This window comes from Schistocerca nitens, chromosome 12 (assembly GCF_023898315.1).
Source record: "Schistocerca nitens isolate TAMUIC-IGC-003100 chromosome 12, iqSchNite1.1, whole genome shotgun sequence".
NCBI lineage: Eukaryota > Metazoa > Arthropoda > Insecta > Orthoptera > Acrididae > Schistocerca > Schistocerca nitens.
Genome location: NC_064625.1, coordinates 123748376 through 123773939, shown reverse-complemented (window position 1 = coordinate 123773939; position 25564 = coordinate 123748376). Strand labels below are relative to the sequence as shown.

At 45.0% G+C, this 25564-nt stretch overlaps 1 protein-coding gene across 1 annotated transcript in view; it reads right to left on the bottom strand.

Annotated features, from left to right (window-relative positions):
- LOC126214950 (uncharacterized) overlaps positions 1–25564 on the bottom strand; it is a 154881-nt gene that overhangs the window by 86393 nt on the left and 42924 nt on the right. The window contains exon 4 of the mRNA XM_049941586.1: positions 8426–8527. Within this exon, the coding sequence (XP_049797543.1) occupies positions 8426–8527 (102 nt within the window). The remainder of the gene's footprint in view (positions 1–8425; positions 8528–25564) is intronic.

Genomic DNA, 25564 nt, shown 5'->3' with positions numbered 1-25564 from the left:
AAGGTCTCCTACGTTTTTTGGAGTATGTAGACCTGTTTATTTCTACAATGGTTTGCGTGAGTTTACAGCTTGAACATTTAGCTATTTTTCGACATAATCACCATTTCTGTCGATGCATTTTTGTAGACGCTGTGGCAGTTTTTGTATGCCCATGTCATACCAGCTCGCCACCAAGCTGTTCAAGAAAGTTATGAACCTCTTCTTTCGCCAGGTCGTCGGAGCTGAATCGCCTTCTGGCCAAAACTTTTAACATAGGGATCAGGTGAGAGTCACTGAGCGCCAAGTCAGGACTATAGGTGCTTCAAATAGCAGGCTTTAGCCTGGCTGTAAGCATCTTACTGTAACGTACATTGTTTATTGTTGTGCTCCTTTCCCCATATTGTAGCAGTACTGGACCTTGTGTCCCAAAAAACCGTAAGCATCAGTTTTCCAGCGGACGGTTGGGTGTTGAACTTCTTCTTGCATGGCGAATTTGGATGTTTGCATTCCATACTCTGCCGTTTACTCTCCAGCTCGTAATGACGGATCCATGCTTCGTCACGTCCAAGCGCGTTTGTTTATGCAACTGTGTGAGTTGTTTTAGGATCCATATAGCACAAACTTTATGAAACCCAAGTCTGTTGTGGATGATTTCGTAGGCAGAACCGTGACTAATTTGCAGATGATGTGCCATTTCGTCAATAGTTAATCATTTCACGTGAACGCTCAATGGTTTCTTCATTTGTGGAGCTAAACGGTCGTCCGGCTCTTTCATCGTGCGTAACACTTGTGCGACCATTTCGGAATTTTTAAATCCATTCGTAGACACTCCATTGTGGCAAAACACTGTTCCCGTACTGTACCGAAAGTCTTCGATGAATTTCGGCCCCTGATACGCCTTCCGACCACAAAAAACGGATCACTGAACGTTGCTCTTCTTTGGTGCAAATAGACAAGGGAGCAGCCATGAATAACAGCACAGCAGTGATAACGAAACTAACCTAGCAGCTTGAAAATTGCAAAGATATAATAACAAATAAACAAAACATGTGTCATCAATTACTAAAATAAACAAAAATATAACTAAATTGCGGATAACTTACCCTCGTAATATTGCCTCAAATTGAAATTTAAAAATAGTAACAGCCCCCCAGTTCTGACCAAGGTTTTTAGGAAATTTCCTTCGCTTTTAAAGTAAATGCTATAACCGCAAATCTTCTCCAATATATTCGAGGTTGGAATTCCCATTGTCGCTCTACTGTCTAGCCTGGTATTTGGCTAAAAAGTGCCTGATACTACAGGGTCATTAAGCGAACAGCCCATCAACCGAAAAAAAACCACTAAGATATAGACAGTATTTAAAACTAAGTAGCTATCTCATGCTTTCCCAGGAGACAGTCCTGGTCAGTATTACAAAATAGTGTTACAAGCTCATGTCTGGAAACAAGTCCGTCTTGAGGTATGGGCTAATTAACTTGTGCAGGGAACGGTCAGCACTCACTGCTGCAGGCTGTCTTCCTGCTGGGGTTCATTGTTCCCTTCCTAGTCACGTGTTCGTCTCTGTACCGTCGTCCGGCTGTTGACACAGCACTTGCAACAATCTCATGGGTAAGCTGAGCGGTTACATTCGTATGGCTTTCACATTCACCTGACATGAGAAAAAGTCAGGCATTCAGTGGAGTGTGAACGATGCAAACAAGGGTCCTATTGCAGCAGACCGGAAATGGCAGTCACAGTTCAGGAACAGCGCTCATCCACAGGCAAATGTTGTGTTCGCCAACTGGACACATATTATATGAAGCGTTTCATCCTGTTTCCTCCTGAAGCAGCGTGTATAAGCAGGTGGAATGCGAGACTCCGGCAGTTAGCAGGAAGATGGAAGGAAGTGGCAGGCATCTCAAGCTTTCCAGCTGCGCTTCACCCCACGGGTCGTGGGGACTAACTGTTCTGGGCGCCACCAGCAGTGTCAGCACACGGGCAGCCCAACTGAACGCCCCGTGCCTCTAGAAGGATATACTCGTATCTCCAGACGTACACTACTGGGCCAGAACATTATGAGCACTTGCCTAATAGCACTCTGCTCCACCTCTGGAAAGCAATGTAGCAGCAGTCCTGCATGGCGTGTATTTGATAAGCCCTTGCTAGGGTTCAAGCACAAGAGGTCTGCGTGTAGGTCATGCAATTCCCATAAATAACCGGCAGCGCTATGCAGGGTGCTCTAAAACTCCCTTTACAAACTTGTAGGGCCTGAGTAGATACACACATCATAGAAAGTTTTACTTCACCCCAGTTTCCAGAACTCCTGAAGACAGACGTTCACTGTGGGTATGGTATCACACACACACACACACACACACACACACACATACACACACAGTACTTTTGACTGTACACTAAAGCCGCCCAGAGGTGTAAACAACCATGCATGAGCAGTGCCTATTACACGAAGGGGGACTGACAGCCAATATGTTCGTCATTCCACCAGGTACACGGGTCTGTTATCTGTAGTTCAACCACGCCCAGACAGTCAATATCGCGGTTCGATGGCGTCGGCATTGTTACTTTGTGCCAGGAAGGGCTCTCAACAACAGAAGTGTCCAGGCATCTTGGAGTGGACCAAAGCGATGTTGTTCAGACATGGAGGAGACACAGAGAGACAGGAACTGTCGATGACATGCCTCGCTCAGCCTGCTTAATGGCTACCACTGCAGTGGATGACCGCTACCTACGGATTATGACTCGGAGGAACCCTGACAGCAACTCCATCATGTTGCATAATACTTTTCAGGATCTCATGTTACAACTCACTGTGCATAGTAGGCTGCGTGATGCGCAACTTCACTCCTGACATTCATGGCATGATGCATCTTTTCAACCAAGACACTGCACTGCACGATACAGACGTGCCCAACATGCTGAAAGGACCACTCAGGATTGGCATCACGTTCTCTTCACCAATGATTGTCGCATATGCCTTCTACCTGACAGTCGTCGGAGACGTGTTTGGAGGCAATCCAGTTAGGGTTAACGCCTTAGACACACTGTCCAGTGAGTGCAGCAAGGTGGAGGTTCCCTGCTGTTTTGGGGTGGCACTATGTGGAGCTGACGTACACCGCTGGTGGTCATGGAAGGCCCCGTAATGGCTGTACTATACGTTAATGCCATCCTCCAACTGATAGTGCAACTACATCGGCACCATATTGGCGAGACATTTGTAATCATGGATGACAATTCGCACCCCCATCATGCACATCTTGTGAATGACTTCCTTCAGGATAATGACATCACTCGGCTAGAGTGACCAGCATGTTCTCCAGAAACGAACGCTATCGAACAAGCTTGGGATGGACTAAAAAGGGCTGTTTATGAACGACATGACCCACCAACCACTTTGAGAGAGATATGCCAAATCGCCCTTGAGGAGTGGGACACTCTGGACCAACAGTGCATTGATGAACTTGTGGATAGTATGACGAGTACAGGCATGCATCAATGCAAGAGGACGTGCTACTGGTATTAGAGGTACCGGTGTGTATAGCAATCTGGACCACCACCTCTGAAGGTCTCGCTGTATGGTGGTACAACACGCAACACGTGGTTTTCATGAGCAATAAAAAGGGCGGAAATGATGTTTATGTTGATCTCTTTTCCAATTTTCTGCACACGTTTCAAAACTCTCGGAACCGAGGTGATGCAAACCTTTTTTTGATGTGTGTAGTATTTTGAATGGGAATCCAAGTCCGGTAAGGTACCGTTTCCGTGCTACAACCATCTGGAAGCACGACCACGTTTATGAATAAATTACTAGGCATGACTTGTTTTACAATTCCACTCATTAATAATCAACGAAACAAAAAGGAACCTTAATCTGTTTTCATAAACACTGTTGTTTACAGGACGGCCTCTCCAATGCCGGACCGTGTGGTCTAGGTTGCCGTTCCATGGTTCGTGCGGTTTCCCACCCCCCCCCCCACCCCCTTGGAGGTTCGAGTCCTCCCTTGGGCCGCAGTGAGTGTGTTGTCCTTAGCGTAAGTTCGTTTAAGTTAGATTAAGTAGTGTGTAAGTCTACAGACTGATAACTTCAGTTTGGTCCCACAAGAACTTACTACAAATTTCAAATTTCTAATCCAGGTGTACGGCAGTCTCCTTGGAACCTAACTACCGTGAAGGTACACTTTTGTGAAGCCTTTGCATAAGTATGGTGAAAAGGGTATGCGATAGAGTACAATATTGTTAAAGGTGGTGAGCAGCTCTTTCATTAACGTGGGCTTCGCCATTCAGAAGGATCATGTCGGTGTATTCTGCAAACATGTAGTCAACTGTGTTGTTCTAACACTCACAGAAGTAGTGGGGCTATGTTCGTATGAGGCCATTTTGTTAGTGCGGGTTGCCTACATCAGGCAACCCACACTAACAAAATGGCCTCGTACATACATATCCCCACTACTAACAGACGCGTGAATGAGGCTCGAACCGTGTCAGAGAGGCAGGACAGACGTCAGATGACACCAGGTGATCTGACGTAACCACCCTGTTGCATACCTACCTAGTAAACATGTTTTCCAATGGTTGTAGAATGGAAGTGGTGCATTTCCAGACATGGGTTCCTGTTCAAAATGTTGTCTACTCGCTCCCTCTGCAAGTCCTGTAAGTTGCTAAGGAGAATTTTAGAGCACACTGCATATACAGGGTGATTCAGGAAGAGCTGTACACACTTCGTGGGTGTAATGTATGCGTCAAAATAAGAGTAAAATGTTAAAATTTTGTCTGACACTGCTTATTCCACAGTTATGCAGTAGCGTACGTATCACAAGTGCAAAAAAAAAAATTCTTCTCAGAAGGCAACAACACGATGTGACCTGAAATTCAACACAACTACATAATGTAGGTTTGAATTGTATTGTATTGTATGTTAACTGAGGGCCTAGAAACGACGGATAGGCTCCGCCCCTGTCGCAACTGTAGTAGTCCACAACCCCATGACGACTACCGCAGTCCCCTTCACCCCTCCGCCGTCCCACACCGAACCACTCTTTCAGGGTTATTGTGGGGTTCAGCCCCTGGTGGACTCCCTCAGGGAACGTCTCACACCAGACGAGTGTAACCCCTATGTTTGCGTGGTAGAGTAATGTTGCTGTACGCGTACGTGGAGAACTTGTTTGTGCAGCAATTGCCGAGGCAGATGGGAAACCGCCTAAAAACCATTCACAGACTGGCCGGCTCACCGGACCTCGACCCAAGCCCGCTGGACGGATTTGTCCCAGGGACCAGGCACTCCTTCCCAATCCGAAAACCCGTGCGTTAGACGCCACGTCTAACTGGGCAGGCTACTGTAGGTATACTCAAGGACGGGTTCAAAATGATGTCCACATGGAATAAGACAGTGACGTGCTCGATTTGTTTCCGCTCTCGGAATGTTTCAGACTCCGTTCATCTCGTTCTGCACAGTTGCACAACCATTTCCAGTTCGTTGCTGCAGTTTGCACTTCATTCTCAACTGCGACACTGTACACGAGCTCCTCGGGACGACCCCACAGGTGGAAGTCGAGGGCCGAGCAACTGGTCCCTCACGATCTCTCCACTGATCGGGATCAGCGACACTGAGCCAACGACCTTGCCGCAGTCGTACCACCAGTGCCCGACAGATCACCTTAATTAAGCTCTGTCGGGCTGGGCAAAAACTCGGATGGGTGACCATCCGGTCTGCCGAGTGCTGTTGGCAAGTGGGGAGCACTGCCCTTGTGAGGCAAACTGAGAAGCTACCTGATTGAGAAGTAGCGGCTCCGGTCTCGTAAACTGACAAACGGCCGGGAGAGCGGTGTGCTGACTGCATGCCCCCCCCCCCCCCCCCCGCCAAATACCCGAATCCAGTGACGCCTGTGGGTGGAGGATGACACTGCGGGTGGACGGTACCGCTGGGCTGGGCTTTCATGGCCTGTCTGGGCGAGTTTAGTTTCTTAGTTTTATAGATACTCTCTTGACTGCCGACTGAAATATGCAGAGGCGCCTTCGAAAAGCAACATCAGTCGATATGCAGGCGAACACGATGCTCCAGAAGCTTGCACTGGCCCATGAGATAATGTCTACCACAAATGATGTTACGCATCATAAATCGGAAATAAAGCAGTTTCACACAAAACTTTATTTAATATTTTACTCTTATTTTGATGCATACATACCCACTAAGTACGTACAGTTACGTTTGAATCACCCTACGTATAAAAAGCAATGTCCTGATTCACTGCGTGACTGGCTCACCATCGCCCAGCAGTCGTAACACCAGTGCCCGTCAGATCACCTTAATTAAGCTCTGTCGGGCTGGGCAAAAACTCGGATGGGTGACCATCCGGTCTGCCGAGTGCTGTTGGCAAGTGGGAAACCGGAAATTTGGAGAAAGTGGGGATCTTACACTGTATGCATCATTTAAGAAAGGGCTGTCCGAAATTCCACTGCTAAGGAGGTAGAAATAGGGGATGAACGGTTTTTTTGAAAGTATATCGATATTAAGGAAATTTTTAAGGTAGAACTACGAAAACTCGTATTTGGTTTCTCGGTCAGAAAATTAAAAAAAAACGTGTTTCAGCATGTTTGGAAATTGAACCAATAAGGGGGTGAAATAGAAAGTGAAACTTTTTTGAAAAATAAATAATTACTAAATAACTACTAAAGGATTTTAAGGCTACATTATGATAATTGGTATTTGACTTCTCAGTCAAAAATAAAAATAAAAAAAGTGCTTCAGTGTTTCTGGAAATTCAAACCATAAGATAGTGCAATAGGGGATGAATTTTTAAGAAAATATTTCGTTGCATTAAAAGAATTTTAAAACTAAATTTATGAAAATTGGTATTTCACCTGCAGGTTAGATATAAAGAAGTATTTGTTATGTGATGAAAGTTGCTATAGAAATACACTGAAGAGCCAAAGAAACTGTCTAATATCGTGTAGGGCCCACGCGAGCACGCGTAAGTGCCGCAACACGGCGTGGCACGGACTCGACTAATGTCTGAAGTAGTGCTGGAGGGAACTGACACCACGAATCCTGCAGAATACGAGGGGTCGATGATCTCTTCTGAACAGCATGTTGCAAGGCCCCAGATTTGCTCTATATTTTCATGTCTGGCGAGTTTGGTGGCCATCAGAAGTGTTTAAACTCAGATACCTTCTCATTAGTTATGTGATCTACCCATTTAATCTTCAGCATTCTTTTGTACCACCACATTTCTATAGCTTCTATTCTCTTCTTGTCTAAACTATTTATCGCCCACGTTTCACTTCCATACATGACTACACTCCAAACAAATACTTTCAGAAATGACTTCCTGACACTTAAATCTATACTCGATGTTAACAAATTTCTCTTCTTCAGAAACGCTTTCCTTACCATTGCCAGTCTACGTTTTATATCCTCTCCACTTCGACCATCATCAGTTATTTTGATCCCCAAATAACAAAACTCATTTACTACTCTAAGCGTCTCATCTCCTAATCTAATTCCCGCAGCATCTCCCGATTTAATTCGACTACAGTCCAATATCCTCGTTTTGCTTGTATCGTCCTTTCAAGACACTGTCCATTCCGTTCAGCTGCTCTTCCCTTTCGTGCCCCTCTACTCTTATAACTGCCTTCTGGTTTCTGTACAAATTGTAAATAGGCTTTCACTTCCTGCCTTCGACCCCTGCCACCTTCAGAATTTGAATGAGAGTAGTCCAGTCAACACTGACAAAAGCTTCCCCTAAGTCTACAAATTCTACAAACGTACGTTTACCTTTCCTTAAACTATCTTCTAAGATACGTTGTAGGGTCAGTATTGCCTAACGTGTTTCTACGGAATCCAAACTGGTCTTCCCCGAGGTCGGCTTCTACCATTTTTTCCATTCGTCTGTAAAGAATTCGTGTTAGTATTTTGCAGCCGTGGCTTATTAAACTGATAGTTCGGTAGTTTTCAGTCTGTCAACACCTTTCGCCTGTCTCATACATCTTCCTCACTGGATTGTAGAGTTTTGTTAGGCCTGGCTCTCCCAAGGCTGTCAGTAGTTCTAATGGAATAATGTCTACTCCCGGGGCCTTGTTTCATTTATTACCACTGTTATTGGAGCAAGTTGCTTTTCCAGAGAAGAAACAACTATTGTTTATGCACGAGATGGCGCCACCGCGTTTTCTAGAGATCCAATGTTCCGTGGCCAATGGATTTTTCGAGCAGGTGCGCTAGCATGGCCTCCCTTTTCACCTGACCTGAATCCGTCGAATTTATGGTTACGCTGAGGATTGAAGGGACTGGTGAGCGCCCAGCCCATCGACAATGTACGGATGTTAGGGGAGCCTGTGACCAACACAGATTGCCCCTGGCTGCTCCTGTACTTTTTCCTTGGTGTCAGGCGGTTACGGAAAGTAAACAGAGTACGGGGGGAGAGGTTGACGAAGAGTCAGAGAGCGGACTACTCACCGATGAAGGTGGCGTCCCAGTTGATGCCGCCCAGGGCGTAGCCCATGAAGCCGCCCAGGCCGGCCATGATGGTGAACGTGCTGAGCCCCCGCGCGTGGTCCTCTGCAACAGCAAACAATCCTGTTGGAAGAACATCCGCAACTACACTTCTGGAAATTGAAATAAGAACACCGTGAATTCATTGTCCCAGGAAGGGGAAACTTTATTGACACTTTCCTGGGGTCAGATACATCACATGATCACACTGACAGAACCACAGGCACATAGACACAGGCAACAGAGCATGCACAATGTCGGCACTAGTACAGTGTATATCCACCTTTCGCAGCAATGCAGGCTGCTATTCTCCCATGGAGACGATCGTAGAGATGCTGGATGTAGTCCTGTGGAACGGCTTGCCATGCCATTTCCACCTGGCGCCTCAGTTGGACCAGCGTTCGTGCTGGACGTGCAGACCGCGTGAGACGACGCTTCATCCAGTCCCAAACATGCTCAATGGGGGACACATCCGGAGATCTTGCTGGCCAGGGTAGTTGACTTACACCTTCTAGAGCACGTTGGGTGGCACGGGATACATGCGGACGTGCATTGTCCTGTTGGAACAGCAAGTTCCCTTGCCTGTCTAGGAATGGTAGAACGATGGGTTCGATGACGGTTTGGATGTACCGTGCACTATTCAGTGTCCCCTCGACGATCACCAGTGGTGTACGGCCAGTGTAGGAGATCGCTCCCCACACCATGATGCCGGGTGTTGGCCCTGTGTGCCTCGGTCGTATGCAGTCCTGATTGTGGCGCTCACCTGCACGGCGCCAAACACGCATACGACCATCATTGGCACCAAGGCAGAAGCGACTCTCATCGCTGAAGACGACACGTCTCCATTCGTCCCTCCATTCACGCCTGTCGCGACACCACTGGAGGCGGGCTGCACGATGTTGGGGCGTGAGCGGAAGACGGCCTAACGGTGTGCGGGACCGTAGCCCAGCTTCATGGAGACGGTTGCGAATGGTCCTCGCCGATACCCCAGGAGCAACAGTGTCCCTAATTTGCTGGGAAGTGGCGGTGCGGTCCCCTACGGCACTGCGTAGGATCCTACGGTCTTGGCGTGCATCCGTGCGTCGCTGCGGTCCGGTCCCAGGTCGACGGGCACGTGCACCTTCCGCCGACCACTGGCGACAACATCGATGTACTGTGGAGACCTCACGCCCCACGTGTTGAGCAATTCGGCGGTACGTCCACCCGGCCTCCCGCATGCCCACTATACGCCCTCGCTCAAAGTCCGTCAACTGCACATACGGTTCACGTCCACGCTGTCGCGGCATGCTACCAGTGTTAAAGACTGCGATGGAGCTCCGTATGCCACGGCAAACTGGCTGACACTGACGGCGGCGGTGCACAAATGCTGCGCAGCTAGCGCCATTCGACGGCCAACACCGCGGTTCCTGGTGTGTCCGCTGTGCCGTGCGTGTGATCATTGCTTGTACAGCCCTCTCGCAGTGTCCGGAGGAAGAGTGGTGGGTCTGACACACCGGTGTCAATGTGTTCTTTTTTCCATTTCCAGGAGAGTATTATAGCAGAGGTAGAAAATACCGCTTCAGTTGTAAATTACTTTATTTTCACACGACCGGTTTCGGACTATTATAAGCCCATCCTCAGGTGTCGTTTTGCGCTCGTAGGCAGCACACAGCGTCTGGTTCACGCGGCGCTCGGGGACCACAGCACAGCTACGACACCTGAGGATGGGCTTATAACAGTCCGAAACTGGTCGTGTGAAAATATATAATTTGCGACTGAAGCGGTATTTTCAACCTCTGCCTCTGCAACAGGTAAGAGACGCTCTTTTCAAAAATGGGAGATCGACTATGACCAATCGATCTAGTCATAATTAGGGCTGTCGCATATTACTGACGATGACAACACGGGGAGTGCCATCACCAGATATCCCAGCAACTTCGCTCAATGGAAGAAGAGCCAAAATACGCTAACACGTAGATCGGATTATCAGTGGATACTCGACCGTTTCTGAAAAAACCACGGCCAAAATTTCCGAGGCATTTTCTAGGTACTTGTGTACGTCTTACCGCAGCATACCATAGACAAGAAGAGAATAGAAGTTTTCGAAATGTGGTGCTACAGGCTGATGATTAGATGGGTAGATCACGTAAGTAATGAGGAGGTTCCGAATATAATTTGGGGGTAGAAGAATTTGTGGCACAGCTTAACTAGAAGAAGGGATCGGTTGGTAGGACACGTTCTGAGGCATCAAGGTATCACCAATTTAGTATTGGACGGCAGTGTGGAGGGTAAAAACAGGAGACCAAGAGATTAATACACTAAGCAGATCCAGAAGGATGTAGGTTGCAGTAGGTACTGGGAGATGAAGAAGCTTGCGCAGGTCTGAGTAGCATGGAGGGCTACATCAAACCAGTCTCTGGACTGAAGACCACAACAAAGACAAAAATTTTGCGCCCAGTGTTCGAAACGCGATTATAGTTTTTCTTTATTTAATTTTTATTGTTTTTATTTATCTACACATGTCCTTAGAAGATTATTATTATTACAGGATTAATGGTTCAAAAATGGCTCTGAACACTATGGGACTTATCATTTGAGGTCATCAGTCCTCCAGAACTTAGAACTACTTAAACCTAACTAACCTAAGGACATCACACTCATTCATGCTCGAGGCAGGATTCGAACCTGCGACCGTACCGGTCGCGCGGTTCCATACTGAAGCGCCTAGAACCGCTCGGCCACCCCGTCCGGGTACAGGATTAATCAATACAAAGATTAATAAATAGCAACATCCTGTTGTATTCCTGTTATCCTCCGCCAAGCCTCTTTATCCAGTGCATCTTCCTTGTCGATGCTGCAATGTTCCATCACTCCATTTATATGGTCTGTCCAAGAACATCGTGGTCTCCCGCGCTTGGGTCTGCCGGGTGGTTTCCGTTCATAAACATTCATTGGCCACCGATGATCTGTCATTCTCATCAAATGCCCGTCCCATTTTAACCCTGATATCAAATCCTGGCCGGCCGGTGTGGCCGAGCGGTTCTAGGGGCTTCAGTCTAGAACCGCGCGACCGCTACGGTCGCAGGTTCGATTCCTGCCTCGGGCATGGATGTGTATGACGTCCTTAGGTTAGTTAGGTTTAAGTAGTTCTAAGTTCTAGGGGACTGATGACCTCAGATGTTAAGTCCTACAGGGCTCAGAGCCATTTGAAACATCAAATCCTGGTCCAAGTTCGGGGTTGGGTCAATGGGCCAGCATCCCATTATCCACAAAAAACTTCTATAGGCTCGAGAATCTTAAGCGGAACCTCGGAAATTGGATAGAAACTCTTTACGACAATTATTGATAAGGAAAAGGACATTGAAGTTGGTACACGGAATATTCAAAGCCTGACAAATGTCCGTATAAGATAACTACAGAAATGTTTCTTATCAGATTATGGCATACAAGGGCGTTACATTAATTCAGAAATTAGTGCTGGATTTCACAGTAAGTGCCATACATATATTACGTATCTGTGTATGGTATTTTCAGGGTTACAATTCTTTAAAATTCTCATATTTTGATATTTAATTCTGATACCAATTCTTGTATTAATTATTACCTTTTACTCATATATGTATTCTTCATAAAAATACGGTGTATTCCCTCGGATGATAGCGATCGTAGAAATAATCGGTACACAGATATTTCGAACACAACGAGCATCGCGCTAAGACAGGTTTGCCACAGTGACATTTCTTTGTACGAATTTCGCTCGGGAAACAAACGAAGATTTCGAGCGTTGCCAGTAATTCCGCGGCGAACGATGCATAACGGATCATTGTTCAGAAAACTGGCGCTTGCACTTGATTATGAATCAAGATACAGTATAGGACACTTCACTGAAAACAATTTCAAAAATTTTTCTATTTTTGTTTTACATCTATATCTATATCTACATGGATACTCTGCAAATCACATTTAAGTGCCTGACAGAGGGTTCATCGAACCACCTTCACAATTCTCTATTATTCCAATCTCGTATAGCGCGCGGGAAGAATGAACACCTATATGTTTCCGTACGAGCTCTGATTTCCCTCATTTTATCTTGGTGATCGTTCCTCCCTATGTAGGTCGGTGTCAGCATAATATTTTCGGACTCCGAGGAAAAAATTGACGATTGTAATTTCGTGAGAAGATTCCGTCGCAACGAAAAACGCCTTTCCTTTAATGATGTCCAGCCCAAATCCTGTACCATTTCTGTGACACTCTCTCACATATTTCACGATAATACAAAACGTGCTGCCTTTCTTTGAACTTTTTCGATGTACTCCTTCAGTCCCATCTGGTAAGGATCCCACACAGCGCAGCAGTATTCTAAAAGAGGACGGACAAGCGTAGTGTAGGCAGTCTCCTTAGTAGGTCTGTTACATTTTCTAAGTGTCCTGCCAATAAAACGCAGTCTTTGGTTTCACTTCCCCACAATATTTTCTATGGGTTCCTTCCAATTTAAGTTGTTCGTAATTGTAATGCCTAGGTATTTAGTTGAATGTACGGCTTTTACATGAGACTGATTTATCGTGTAACCGAAGTTTAATGAGTTCCTCTTAGCAATCATGTGGATGACCTCACACTTTTCGTTATTTATGGTCAACTGCCACTTTTCGCATCATTCAGATATCTTTTCTAAATGGTTTGTAATTTTTTTTGATCTTCTGATGACTTTATTAGTCGATAAACGACAGCGTCATCTGCAAACAACCGAAGACGGCTCCTCAGATTGTCTCTCAAACCGTTTATATAGATAAGGAACAGCAAAGGGCCTATAACACTACCTTGGGGAACGCCAGAAGTCACTTCTGTTTTACTCGATGACTTTCCGTCAGTTACTGCGAACTGTGACCTCTCTGACAGGAAATCACAAATCCAGTCACATAACTGAGTCGATATTCCATAATCACGTAACTTCACTAAGAGCCGCTTGTGTGGTACAGTGCCAAAGCCTTCCGGAAATCCAGAAATACGGAATCGATCTGAAATGGCTTATCAATAGCACTCAACACTTCATGTGAATAAAGAGCTAGTTGTGTTTCACAGGAACGATGTTTTCTAAACCCACGTTGACTATGTATCAATAGACCGTTTTCTTCGAGGTAATTCATAATGTTCGAACACAATACATGTTTCAAAATTCTGCTGCATTTCGACGCTAACGATTTTTTTTTTTTTTGTCGTCAGTCTACTGACTGGTTTGATGCGGCCCGCCACGAATTCCTTTCCTGTGCTAACCTCTTCATCTCAAAGTAGCACTTGCAACCTAGGTCCTCAATTATTTGCTTGACGTATTCCAATCTCTGTCTTCCTCTACAGTTTTTGCCCTCTACATGGAAGTCATTCCCTCATGTCTTAGCAGATGTCCTATCATCCTGTCCCTTCTCCTTATCAGTGTTTTCCACATATTCCTTTCCTCTCCGATTCTGCGTAGAACCTCCTCATTCCTTACCTTATCAGTCCACCTAATCTTCAACATACGTCTATAGCACCACATCTCAAATGCTTCGATTCTCTTCTGTTCCGGTTTTCCCACAGTCCATGTTTCACTACCATACAATGCTGTACTCCAGACGTACATCCTCAGAAATTTCTTCCTCAAATTAAGGCCGGTATTTGATATTAGTAGACTTCTCTTGGCCAGAAATGCCTTTTTTGCCATAGCGAGTCTGCTTTTGATGTCCTCCTTGCTCCGTCCGTCATTGGTTATTTTACTGCCTAGGTAGCAGAATTCCTTAACTTCACTGACTTCGTGACCATCAATCCTGATGTTAAGTTTCTCGCTGTTCTCATTTCTACTACTTCTCATTACTTTCTCCGATTTACTCTCAAACCATACTGTGTACTCATTAGACTGTTCATTCCGTTCAGCAGCTCATTTAATTCTTCTTCACTTTCACTCAGAATAGCAATGTCATCAGCGAATCGTATCATTGATATCCTTTCACCTTGTATTTTAATTCCACTCCTGAACCTTCCTTTTATTTCCATCATTGCTTCCTTGATGTACAGATTGAAGAGTAGTGGCGAAAGGCTACAGCCTTGTCTTACACCCTTCTTAATACGAGCACTTCGTTCTTGATCGTCCACTCTTATTATTCCCTCTTGGTTGTTGTACATATTGTATATGACCCGTCTCTCCCTATAGCTTACCCCTACTTTTTTCAGAATCTCGAACAGCTTGCACCATTTTACATTGTCGAATGCTTTTTCCAGGTCGACAAATCCTATGAAAGTGTCTTGATTTTTCTTTAGCCTTGCTTCCATTATTAGCCGTAACGTCAGAATTGCCTCTCTCGTCCCTTTACTTTTCCTAAAGCCAAACTGATCGTCACCTAGCGCATTCCCAACTTTCTTTTCCATTCTTCTGTATATTATCCTTGTAAGCAGCTTCGATGCATGAGTTGTTAAGCTGATTGTGCGATAATTCTCTCACTTGTCAGCTCTTGCTGTCTTCGGAATTGTGAGGATGATGCTTTTCCGAAAGTCAGATGGTATGGTTCAAATGGCTCTGAGCACTATGGGACTCAACATCTTAGGTCATAAGTCCCCTAGAACTTAGAACTACTTAAACCTAACTAACCTAAGGACATCACACACACCCATGCCCGAGGCAGGATTCGAACATGCGACCGTAGCAGTCCCGCGGTTCCGGACTACAGCGCCAGAACCGCTAGACCACCGCGGCCGGCTCAGATGGTATGTCGCCAGACTCATATATTCTACACACCAACGTGAATAGTCGTTTTGTTGCCACTTCCCCCAACGATTTTAGAAATTCTGATGGAATGTTATCTATCCCTTCTGCCTTATTTGACCGTAAGTCCTCCAAAGCTCTTTTAAATTCCGATTCTAATACTGGGTCCCCTATCTCTTCTAAATCGACTCCTGTTTCTTCTTCTACCTTGTCGCAGCTACCTTCTTTGTACCTATGTTTTCCTTCCCAACTTCTGTGATGGCCGTTTTTAGAGATGTCCATTCCTCTTCAACTGTACTGCCTACTGCGCTATTCCTTATTGCTGTATCTATAGCGTTAGAGAACTTCAAACGTATCTCGTCATTCCTTAGTACTTCCGTATCCCACTTCTTAGCGTATTGATTCTTCCTGACTAATGTCGTGAACTTCAGCCTACTCTTCATCACTACTATATTGTGATCTGAGTCTATATCTGCTCCTGGGTACGCCTTACAATCCAGTATCTGATTTCGGAATCTCTGCCTGACCATGATGTAATCTAATTGAAATCTTCCCGTATCTCCCGGACTTTTCCAAGTATACCTCCTCCTCTTGTGATTCTTGAACAGGGTATTCGCTATTACTAGCTGAAACATGTTACAGAACTCAATTAGTCTTTCTCCTCTTTCATTCCTTGTTCCAAGCCCATATTCTCCTGTAACCTTTTCTTCTACTCCTTCCCCTACAACTGCATTCCAGTCGCCCATGACTATTAGATTTTCGTTCCCCTTTACATACTGTATTACCCTTTCAATATCCTCGTACACTTTCTCTATCTGTTCATCTTCAGCTTGCGACGTCGGCATGTATACCTGAACTATCGTTGTCGGTGTTGGTCTGCTGTCGATTCTGATTAGAACAACGATATGGGCCTGTAATTTAGTGGATTATTCCTACTACCTTTCTTAACTGTGCAACTTTCCAGTCTTTAGGTACGGATCTTTCGTCGAGCGAACGGTTGTATATGATTGTAAAGTATGGAGCTAATGCATCAGCATACTCCGAAAGGAACCTAATTGGTATGCAGCCTGGAACAGAAGACTTGCTTTTATTATGTTATTTAAGTTGCTTCACTACTCCGAGGATGTTTACTTCTATGTTACTCATGTTGGCAGCTGTTTTCGATTCAAATTCTGGAATATTTACTTCGTCTTTTTTTTAAGGCATTTCGGAAGGCTGTGTTTCGTAACTCTGCTTTGGCAGCACTGTCTTCAATAGTATCTTCATTGCTATCGCGCTGATTGTTTCTTGTCGCCAACGTACTTCACATACGAGTAGAATCTCTCTTTATTTTCTTCTAGGTTTCGAGACAAAGTTTCGTTGTGGAGACTGTTATAAGCATCTCGCATTGAAGTCTGCGCTAAATTTCGGGCTTCTGTATAAGAACGTATAATCTTGGGGATTTTGCGTCTGTTTAGATTTGGCATGTTTGTTCCGTTGTTTCTGCAACAGTGTTATAACCCGTTTTGTGTACCAAGGAGTATCAGCTCCATCGTTTGTTAATTTATTTGGTATAAATCCGTCAATTGCTGCCGATACTATTTCTTTAAGACACATCTGGTCTACACTTATATCATTAATTTGGAGTGAGTGGAGTTTGTCTCTCAGGAAGGCCTCAAGTGAATTTTTATATGCTTTTTTGAATAGGTATATTTTTCGCTTATTTTTCGAGGATTTGGGGATTACAATATTCAATATTAATTCATTAATCTGACAAGAAAGTAGTTGGCGAGTACGGACGTCGTTATATCGATATACAGGGTTATTACAAATGATTGAAGCGATTTCACAGCTCTACAATAACTTTATTATTTGAGATATTTTCACAATGCTTTGCACACACATACAAAAACTCAAAAAGTTTTTTTAGGCATTCACAAATGTTCGATATGTGCCCCTTTAGTGATTCGGCAGACATCAAGCCGATAATCAAGTTCCTCCCACACTCGGCGCAGCATGTCCCCATCAATGAGTTCGAAAGCATCGTTGATGCGAGCTCGCAGTTCTGGCACGTTTCTTGGTAGAGGAGGTTTAAACACTGAATCTTTCACATAACTCCACAGAAAGAAATCGCATGGGGTTAAGTCGGGAGAGCGTGGAGGCCATGACATGAATTGCTGATCCTGATCTCCACCACGACCGATCCATCGGTTTTCCAATCACCTGTTTAAGAAATGCCGAACATCATGCTGGAAGTGCGGTGGAGCACCATCCTGTTGAAAGATGGCGCTGTCGGTCTCCAGTTGTGGCATGAGCCAATTTTCCAGCATGTCCAGATACACGTGTCCTGTAACGTTTTTTTCGCAGAAGAAAAAGGGGCCGTAAACTTTAAACCGTGAGATTGCACAAAACACGTTAACTTTTGGCGAATTGCGAATTTGCTGCACGAATGCGTGAGGATTCTCTACCGCCCAGATTCGCACATTGTGTCTGTTCACTTCACCATTAAGAAAAAATGTTGCTTCATCACTGAAAACAAGTTTCGCACTGAACGCATCCTCTTCCATGAGCTGTTGCAACCGCGCCGAAAATTCAAAGCGTTTGACTTTGTCATCGGGTGTCAGGGCTTATAGGAATTGTAAACGGTAAGGCTTCTGCTTTAGACTTTTCCGTAAGATTTTCCAAACCGTCGGCTGTGGTACGTTTAGCTCCCTGCTTGCTTTATTCGTCGACTTCCGCGGGCTACGCGTGAAACTTGCCCGCACGCGTTCAACCGTTTCTTCGCTCACTGCAGGCCGACCCGTTGATTTCCCCTTACAGAGACATCCAGAAGCTTTAAACTGCGCATACCATCGCCGAATGGAGTTAGCAGTTGGTGGACCTTTGTTGAACTTCGTCCTGAAGTCTCGTTGCACTGTTACGACTGACTGATGTGAGTGCATTTCAAGCACGACATACGCTTTCTCGGCTCCTGTCGCCATATTGTCTCACTGCGCTCTCGAGCGCTCTGGCCGCAGAAACCTGAAGTGCGGCTTCAGCCGAACAAAACTTTATTAGTTTTTCTACGTATCTGTAGTGTGTCGTGACCATATGTCAATGAATGGAGCTACAGTGAATTTATGAAATCGCTTCAATCATTTGTAATAGCCCTGTACAGTGGAAAACATTCGTCTAACAATCTACTACAGATCTGGATATACAAACGATACACAAAAATAAAAGCAATAATCGTGTTTCGAACACTGGGGGCAAAATTTAGAAGCGTGAAACGCACACAAACTACCTGCAGAACTCTGACCGTGGTTTTCTCAGAAACGGCCGAGTTCCATCTATGAATAAGCCGAGACACGTGCCGGTTAATCTGACCCCTCTTCCACTGAGCCAAGTTTCCGAGGAATCGGGTGGTGGCGCTTACCGTGTCCTACTGATGAGTAACCGACTCGTTACTGCCTGAAACCAGCGGCGTAATTGAGTCGGGTCAACCGCGACACTGCATTGCGCTGGGGCCTCCAAGAATAGGATGCCCCTAGCGTCTGAAAGCAATAAACGAAAAAAACAAGGAATTATTAAAATGGAAAGAAAAAAATTGAAAAATTAGTAAAATCGATCGATCCGATCAAGTTGAAACTTCCCCTTTGAATGTTATGAATTACTGTGCTAGTAAACTTCTACGTTATTTGATTTTCAAACAGTTGAGCAAAACTCAACGTACTCAGTTTTTTCTTTAATTATTCCGATTATCACTAAACTGACACAATATTTTAGCGCAACGCAATGTCTTTCAATAATCCCTACAAAAGAATGGCCCTGACTAACAATAACCTATACCTTTCATGAATCATTTACCTCACAAAAATTTCGTTACTCGAACTTCTGCAGTACAGCGAGCGCCAATACTGCCAGCTAAATAAAAGATTCTAACTACTGAAGGCACTAACTACTGATAGGCATAGTTAGCAAATGAAACATTTTGATAGAGAACAAACAATGTATTTACCTTTACAGTGCCCAAAAGTCATTATATATATATATATATATATATATATATATATATATATATATATATATATATATATATATATAATTGAAAGAAATTCAGCCCTCGGTCACTATTTTTAACAAATTAACCTGGTTTCGACACTGCTAGGAGTGTCTTCCTCAGAATTTAAATCAAGGAATGGTCTATATTCTATAACATGGTCACAGAATTATGACTAAAAACGTATGATAGAGTATAAGTACGGAATCGTCGTGAAAGACTGGCAGTACTTATATGTCATTTATAAAATAATAAATATGCCAAGAGGGCATTTATCTTAAATATCTTTGTGACTAATGCCCTTTAAGTACTGCCAGTCTTTCACGACGATTCCGTACTTATACTATATCATACGTTTTTAGTCATAATTCTGTGACCATGTTATAGAATATAGACCATTCTTTGATTTGAATTCTGAGGAAGACACTCCTAGCAGCGTCGAAACTAAGTTAATTTGTTAAAAATAGTGACCGAGGGCTGAATTTCTTTCAATTGTAGACAAGATTTTTTGACATCTTTTTGAGAAATTTCCTTTTTCTGACGGACACACGTACAGGTCGTCCGCTCATATTAATATCTCAGAACTGTGGCATCTCTCTCCCCACATCCACCACTGCTGGCGGCTCACCTCCAACTGCCCAACACTACACAAGGGAATATTCCAACAACGAGTCCAACCAGCCACAGACTGCACACAGCGCAGTCAGCGATTTTCATACAGAGCACTAACTAGCGTTACCAACATAAAAACCTAAACAGCCTACTTACAAAGTGAAGTATTTCCCTGTGTCAAAACAAAGTTCGCTCTGCAAATCCTTTGGAGGTGACACTTGTATCGTTTATCGCCTTCACCCAGGTCAAAGAACAGTCTGCAGTCAGATTTGTACACAGTTAATTAGATGTATAGAAGGAAAGGGACAACACGAAGAAATATTGCAGTCAAGGCTGTGATGGAATTGAGGACTTCAAGATGTATTTGCAAAAAATTCAGTCTGGAAGGATCTGCACAAGCTACGAGCTATTTTTTTAAGTTACATGGGCTTTATAAATACAATTTTTAAACTTTTTTTCCTTGTTGGTACACATTTTTACATTTTCAGCTCTTTTGAATATTTAGTCTTTTGTTGACAGTCGAAAAGGTTATACGTGTTTACGAGTGCTCGGTGAATTTTTACTTACGAAACAGGTGGATCAAAGAATTTGCATTAAATTTTGCTTGAAAAATGGAATAAAGTGCCATAACACAGGCACTGCAATCTCATATTTATTCGCCGAGTCTGGGCAAGCAACTTTTTAGTAAAATGTCTCAGCAGTACGGGAATACACATAATGGATGTGCCAGTACAGATCTTAGGCGTATGTTTGACGGCATTTGGAATTTTGGGTCCGCAGCGATTCGTGCTCAGGTAGCCTAATGGTAAGGCGACCGCTCGTGACAAAGAGGAGATACGGGTTCGAATCCCTGTCCGGCACAAATTTGCATTTTTTTTTTTTAAATGTTCTGAGCACTATGGAACTTAACATCTGAGGTCATCAGTCCCCTAGACTTAGAACTACTTAAACCTAACTGACCTAAGGACATCAAACACATCCATGCCCGAGGCAGGATTCGAACCTGCGACCGTAGCAGCACCGCGGACTGAAGCGCCTAGAACCGCTCGGCCAGAACGGCCGGCTTTTCATTTTCGTCATTCCATTCTACAGCTGATGGTTGTCCATATTCGCGACTGCGAATACATTTCGTGTATTTCATGTTGTTGTTGTTGTGGTCTTCAGTCCTGAGACTGGTTTGATGCAGCTCTCCATGCTACTCTATCCTGTGCAAGCTTCTTCATCTCCCAGTACCTACTGCAACCTACATCCTTCTGAATCTGCTTAGTGTATTCATCTCTTGGTCTCCATCTACAATTTTTACCGTCCACGCTGCTCTCCAATACTAAATTGGTGATCCCTTGATGCCTCAGAACATGTCCTACCAACCGATCCCTTCTTCTCGTCAAGTTGTGCCACAAACTCCTCTTCTCCCCAATCCTATTCAGTACCTCCTCATTAGTTATGTGATCTACCCATCTAATCTTCAGCATTCTTCTGTAGCACCACATTTCGAAAGCTTCTATTCTCTTCTTGTCCAAACTATTTACCGTCCATGTTTCACTTCCATCCATGGCTACACTCCATACAAATACTTTCAGAAAAGACTTCCTGACACTTAAATCTATACTCGATGTTAACAAATTTCTCTTCTTGAGAAACGCTTTCCTTGCCATTGCCAGTCTACATTTTATATCTTCTTTACTTCAACCATCATCAGTTATTTTGCTCCCCAAATAGCAAAACTCCTTTACTACTTTAAGTGTCTCATTTCCTAATCTAATACCCTCAACATCACCCGACTTAATTCGACTACATTCCATTATCCTCGTTTTGCTTTTGTTGATGTTCATCTTATATCCTCCCTTCAAGACACCATCCATTCCGTTCAACTGCTCATAGCGGCTGTAATTGCCGCACTGTATGTGCGAAGGAAGATTGCATCGTAATTCGGAATAACACAGCCACTGCAATATCCTTGATAGTTTGCCGTACCGTAGCTTAGCAGAACTGTCAAATTGTTATCACGCAGTATTTCACTGTCAACGGCCTGGCCGCAAAGGTAACACCGGTTCCGTCAGATCACCGAAGTTAAGCGCTACGGGCTGGGCTAGCACTTGGATGGGGGACCATCCGGTCTGCCGAGCGCTGTTGGCAAGCTGGCTGCACTCAGCCCTTGTGAGGCAAACTTGATCGAGAAGTAGCGGCTCCGGTCTCTGAAACTGACATACGGCCGGGAGAGCGGTGTGCTGACCACATGACCCTCCATATCCGCATCCAGTGACGCCTGTGGACTGAGGATGACACGGCGGCCAGTCGGTACCGATCAATCTTCATGAGCTCTTCGGGAGGGGAGTATTTCACTGAATTTTATTATTCACAATATAATTTACTTATGATATTAGTATATTTACTACACATAGAAACATTTATTTAAGGAAATAAGAGTATTCATGATTAACAATACCTGCAAAGCATGTCCACGGCGAAATTCAATAGGCTAGTACTAAAGTCCGTTTATTTTAAGATTAACATAGCTTATTCACAATAAGTCATTTTCTACTTTTCAACAAACGTTTTAATTCATCAGTAAACACTTCCGGGCTAAATTGCCGTGGTCGATCTGTAGAACTTCTTCTCCCTGACGTTTCGTTCTCAACTACGGAGAACATCACCTCGGAAGTTTACTGATGAAGACGCCGGCCGTGAAAGCCTACATAGGATGAAACGTTTTAATTTTTCTGAGAACTTAATATATCTAAGGTTATACCTATTCGAAAGTTTCGTGCTCTAGAATGTTCCTATCTGCAAGTGGTCCACCGCCCGAAATTCAGTGATATAGTTCTGTTGCCAGGTTTTACTGTTTCCAAACACGTATACTGTTACTTAGATAGCCTGTTAGTTTGTTAATTATCCCAGTTAGAAAATTCCACCTCCTTGAAAATTATGGCGACCTTTGCATGCACATTAAAAATTCCCGTTAATGTAACAGTACCTACTGCCGGCCCCTGTTACCGAGCGGTTCTAGGCGCTTCAGTCTGGAACCGCGAGACCGCTACGGTCGCAGGTTCGAATTCTGCTCCGGGCATGGATGTGTGTGATATCCTTAGGTTAGTTAGGTTTAAGTAGTTCTAAGTTCTAGGGGACTGATGACCTCAGCTGTTAAGTCCCATAGTGCTCAGAGCCATTTGAACAGTCCTACTATTTTACCTTTACTGAAGGTATTTTAAATCTCTCTTTCCAACAACAAGGAAATGCCTGTTTAATCACGAAATGTGTTTCTTTTAGTGAAATAAAGTATATCTGTGGCCTATAATGAAAGATGGTTATAATCTGACTCGTTTTCTGGGCCGAAACACAGTTGCAAGCGGTACATTATTTGCGAGGGTTTCGCTCACGTCAGGTAAAGCGATCTGCGTGCACGTTTTTGAGGCGCACGTTCCTTCGGCGATGTTGATTCTACCTTACCCCCACACTGCTTTACACATCTATACATTTCTTGAAGTGAGACAAACCACAATGTACTACCCCTACTGTTCGTTTGTATTTTTCCGACTAAACATTTCTCGCGTGTTGTGTGGAAGGTCACCATCTTTATTTTAGTTTTTTCCTATGATCTAAAAATGTTCTCTTTTTTTGCTATTCGCCATACGAGTCTTAGAACGTTTAATTATGTTACTATGTATTTATTTTGTGTAAGACAAAATGAAAAAGCAGCGATGGAGTTCAAGATGTAAAAGATGAAAAGATGGGGGCGGGGCAAAAACGAGTGACAGTGAACGGAGAGAGAAACGAAGAAAAAGGGGTGAGGAGGGCTAGATGAAATGAAAGGGGGGGATGGGGGGAGAGAGAGATGGAGTGAGAGAGAGTTGGGTTTTGAAAAGGAAAACTTTACTCCATTATTTGCGGTTTGAAATTACACTCCTGGAAATGGAAAAAAGAACACATTGACACCGGTGTGTCAGACCCACCATACTTGCTCCGGACACTGCGAGAGGGCTGTACAAGCAATGATCACACGCACGGCACAGCGGACACACCAGGAACCGCGGTGTTGGCCGTCGAATGGCGCTAGCTGCGCAGCATTTGTGCACCGCCGCCTTCAGTGTCAGCCAGTTTGCCGTGGCATACGGAGCTCCATCGCAGTCTTTAACACTGGTAGCATGCCGCGACAGCGTGGACGTGAACCGTATGTGCAGTTGACGGACTTTGAGCGAGGGCGTATAGTGGGCATGCGGGAGGCGGGGTGGACGTACCGCCGAATTGCTCAACACGTGGGGCGTGAGGTCTCCACAGTACATCGATGTTGTCGCCAGTGGTCGGCGGAAGGTGCACGTGCCCGTCGACTGGGACCGGACCGCAGCGACGCACGGATGCACGCCAAGACCGTAGGATCCTACACAGTGCCGTAGGGGACCGCACCGCCACTTCCCAGCAAATTAGGGACACTGTTGCTCCTGGGATATCGGCGAGGACCATTCGCAACCGTCTCCATGAAGCTGGGCTACGGTCCCGCACACCGTTAGGCCGTCTTCCGCTCACGCCCCAACATCGTGCAGCCCGCCTCCAGTGGTGTCGCGACAGGCGTGAATGGAGGGACGAATGGAGACGTGTCGTCTTCAGCGATGAGAGTCGCTTCTGCCTTGGTGCCAATGATGGTCGTATGCGTGTTTGGCGCCGTGCAGGTGAGCGCCACAATCAGGACTGCATACGACCGAGGCACACAGGGCCATCACCCGGCATCATGGTGTGGGGAGCGATCTCCTACACTGGCCGTACACCACTGGTGATCGTCGAGGGGACACTGAATAGTGCACGGTACATCCAAACCGTCATCGAACCCATCGTTCTACCATTCCTAGACTGGCAAGGGAACTTGCTGTTCCAACAGGACAATGCACGTCCGCATGTATCCCGTGCCACCCAACGTGCTCTAGAAGGTGTAAGTCAACTACCCTGGCCAGCAAGATCTCCGGATCTGTCCCCCACTGAGCATGTTTGGGACTGGATGAAGCGTCGTCTCACGCGGTCTGCACGTCCAGCACGAACGCTGGTCCAACTGAGGCGCCAGGTGGAAATGGCATGGCAAGCCGTTCCACAGGACTACATCCAGCATCTCTACGATCGTCTCCATGGGAGAATAGCAGCCTGCATTGCTGCGAAAGGTGGATATACACTGTACTAGTGCCGACATTGTGCATGCTCTGTTGCCTGTGTCTATGTGCCTGTGGTTCTGTCAGTGTGATCATGTGATGTATCTGACCCCAGGAATGTGTCAATAAAGTTTCCCCTTCCTGGGACAATGAATTCACGGTGTTCGTATTTCAATTTCCAGGAGTGTATTTTATATAGTGTGTGGTGTCGAATATTTTATCATCGAGTAAATGTTCACTTTGTGTACATCGAAGTTTCCTTGCAAAGGATGTTTACGATGTTCACACCTTTTTATGCTGTCCTTGGCCTATCGAATTCCTGTTCAGCCGGCCGAAGTGGCCGTGCGGTTAAAGGCGCTGCAGTCTGGAACCGCAAGACCGCTACGGTCGCAGGTTCGAATCCTGCCTCGGGCATGGATGTTTGTGATGTCCTTAGGTTAGTTAGGTTTAACTAGTTCTAAGTTCTAGGGGACTAATGACCTCAGCAGTTAAGTCCCATAGTGCTCAGAGCCATTTGAACCATTTTTTGAATTCCTGTTCAAGGTGATCCGCAAATGTTGAATAGTTTCTACCATATTTCGTTCTTTTCTTTCCTTTTTTTTTTCTTTACTGTCACTTCAGCCTCCAGTGCC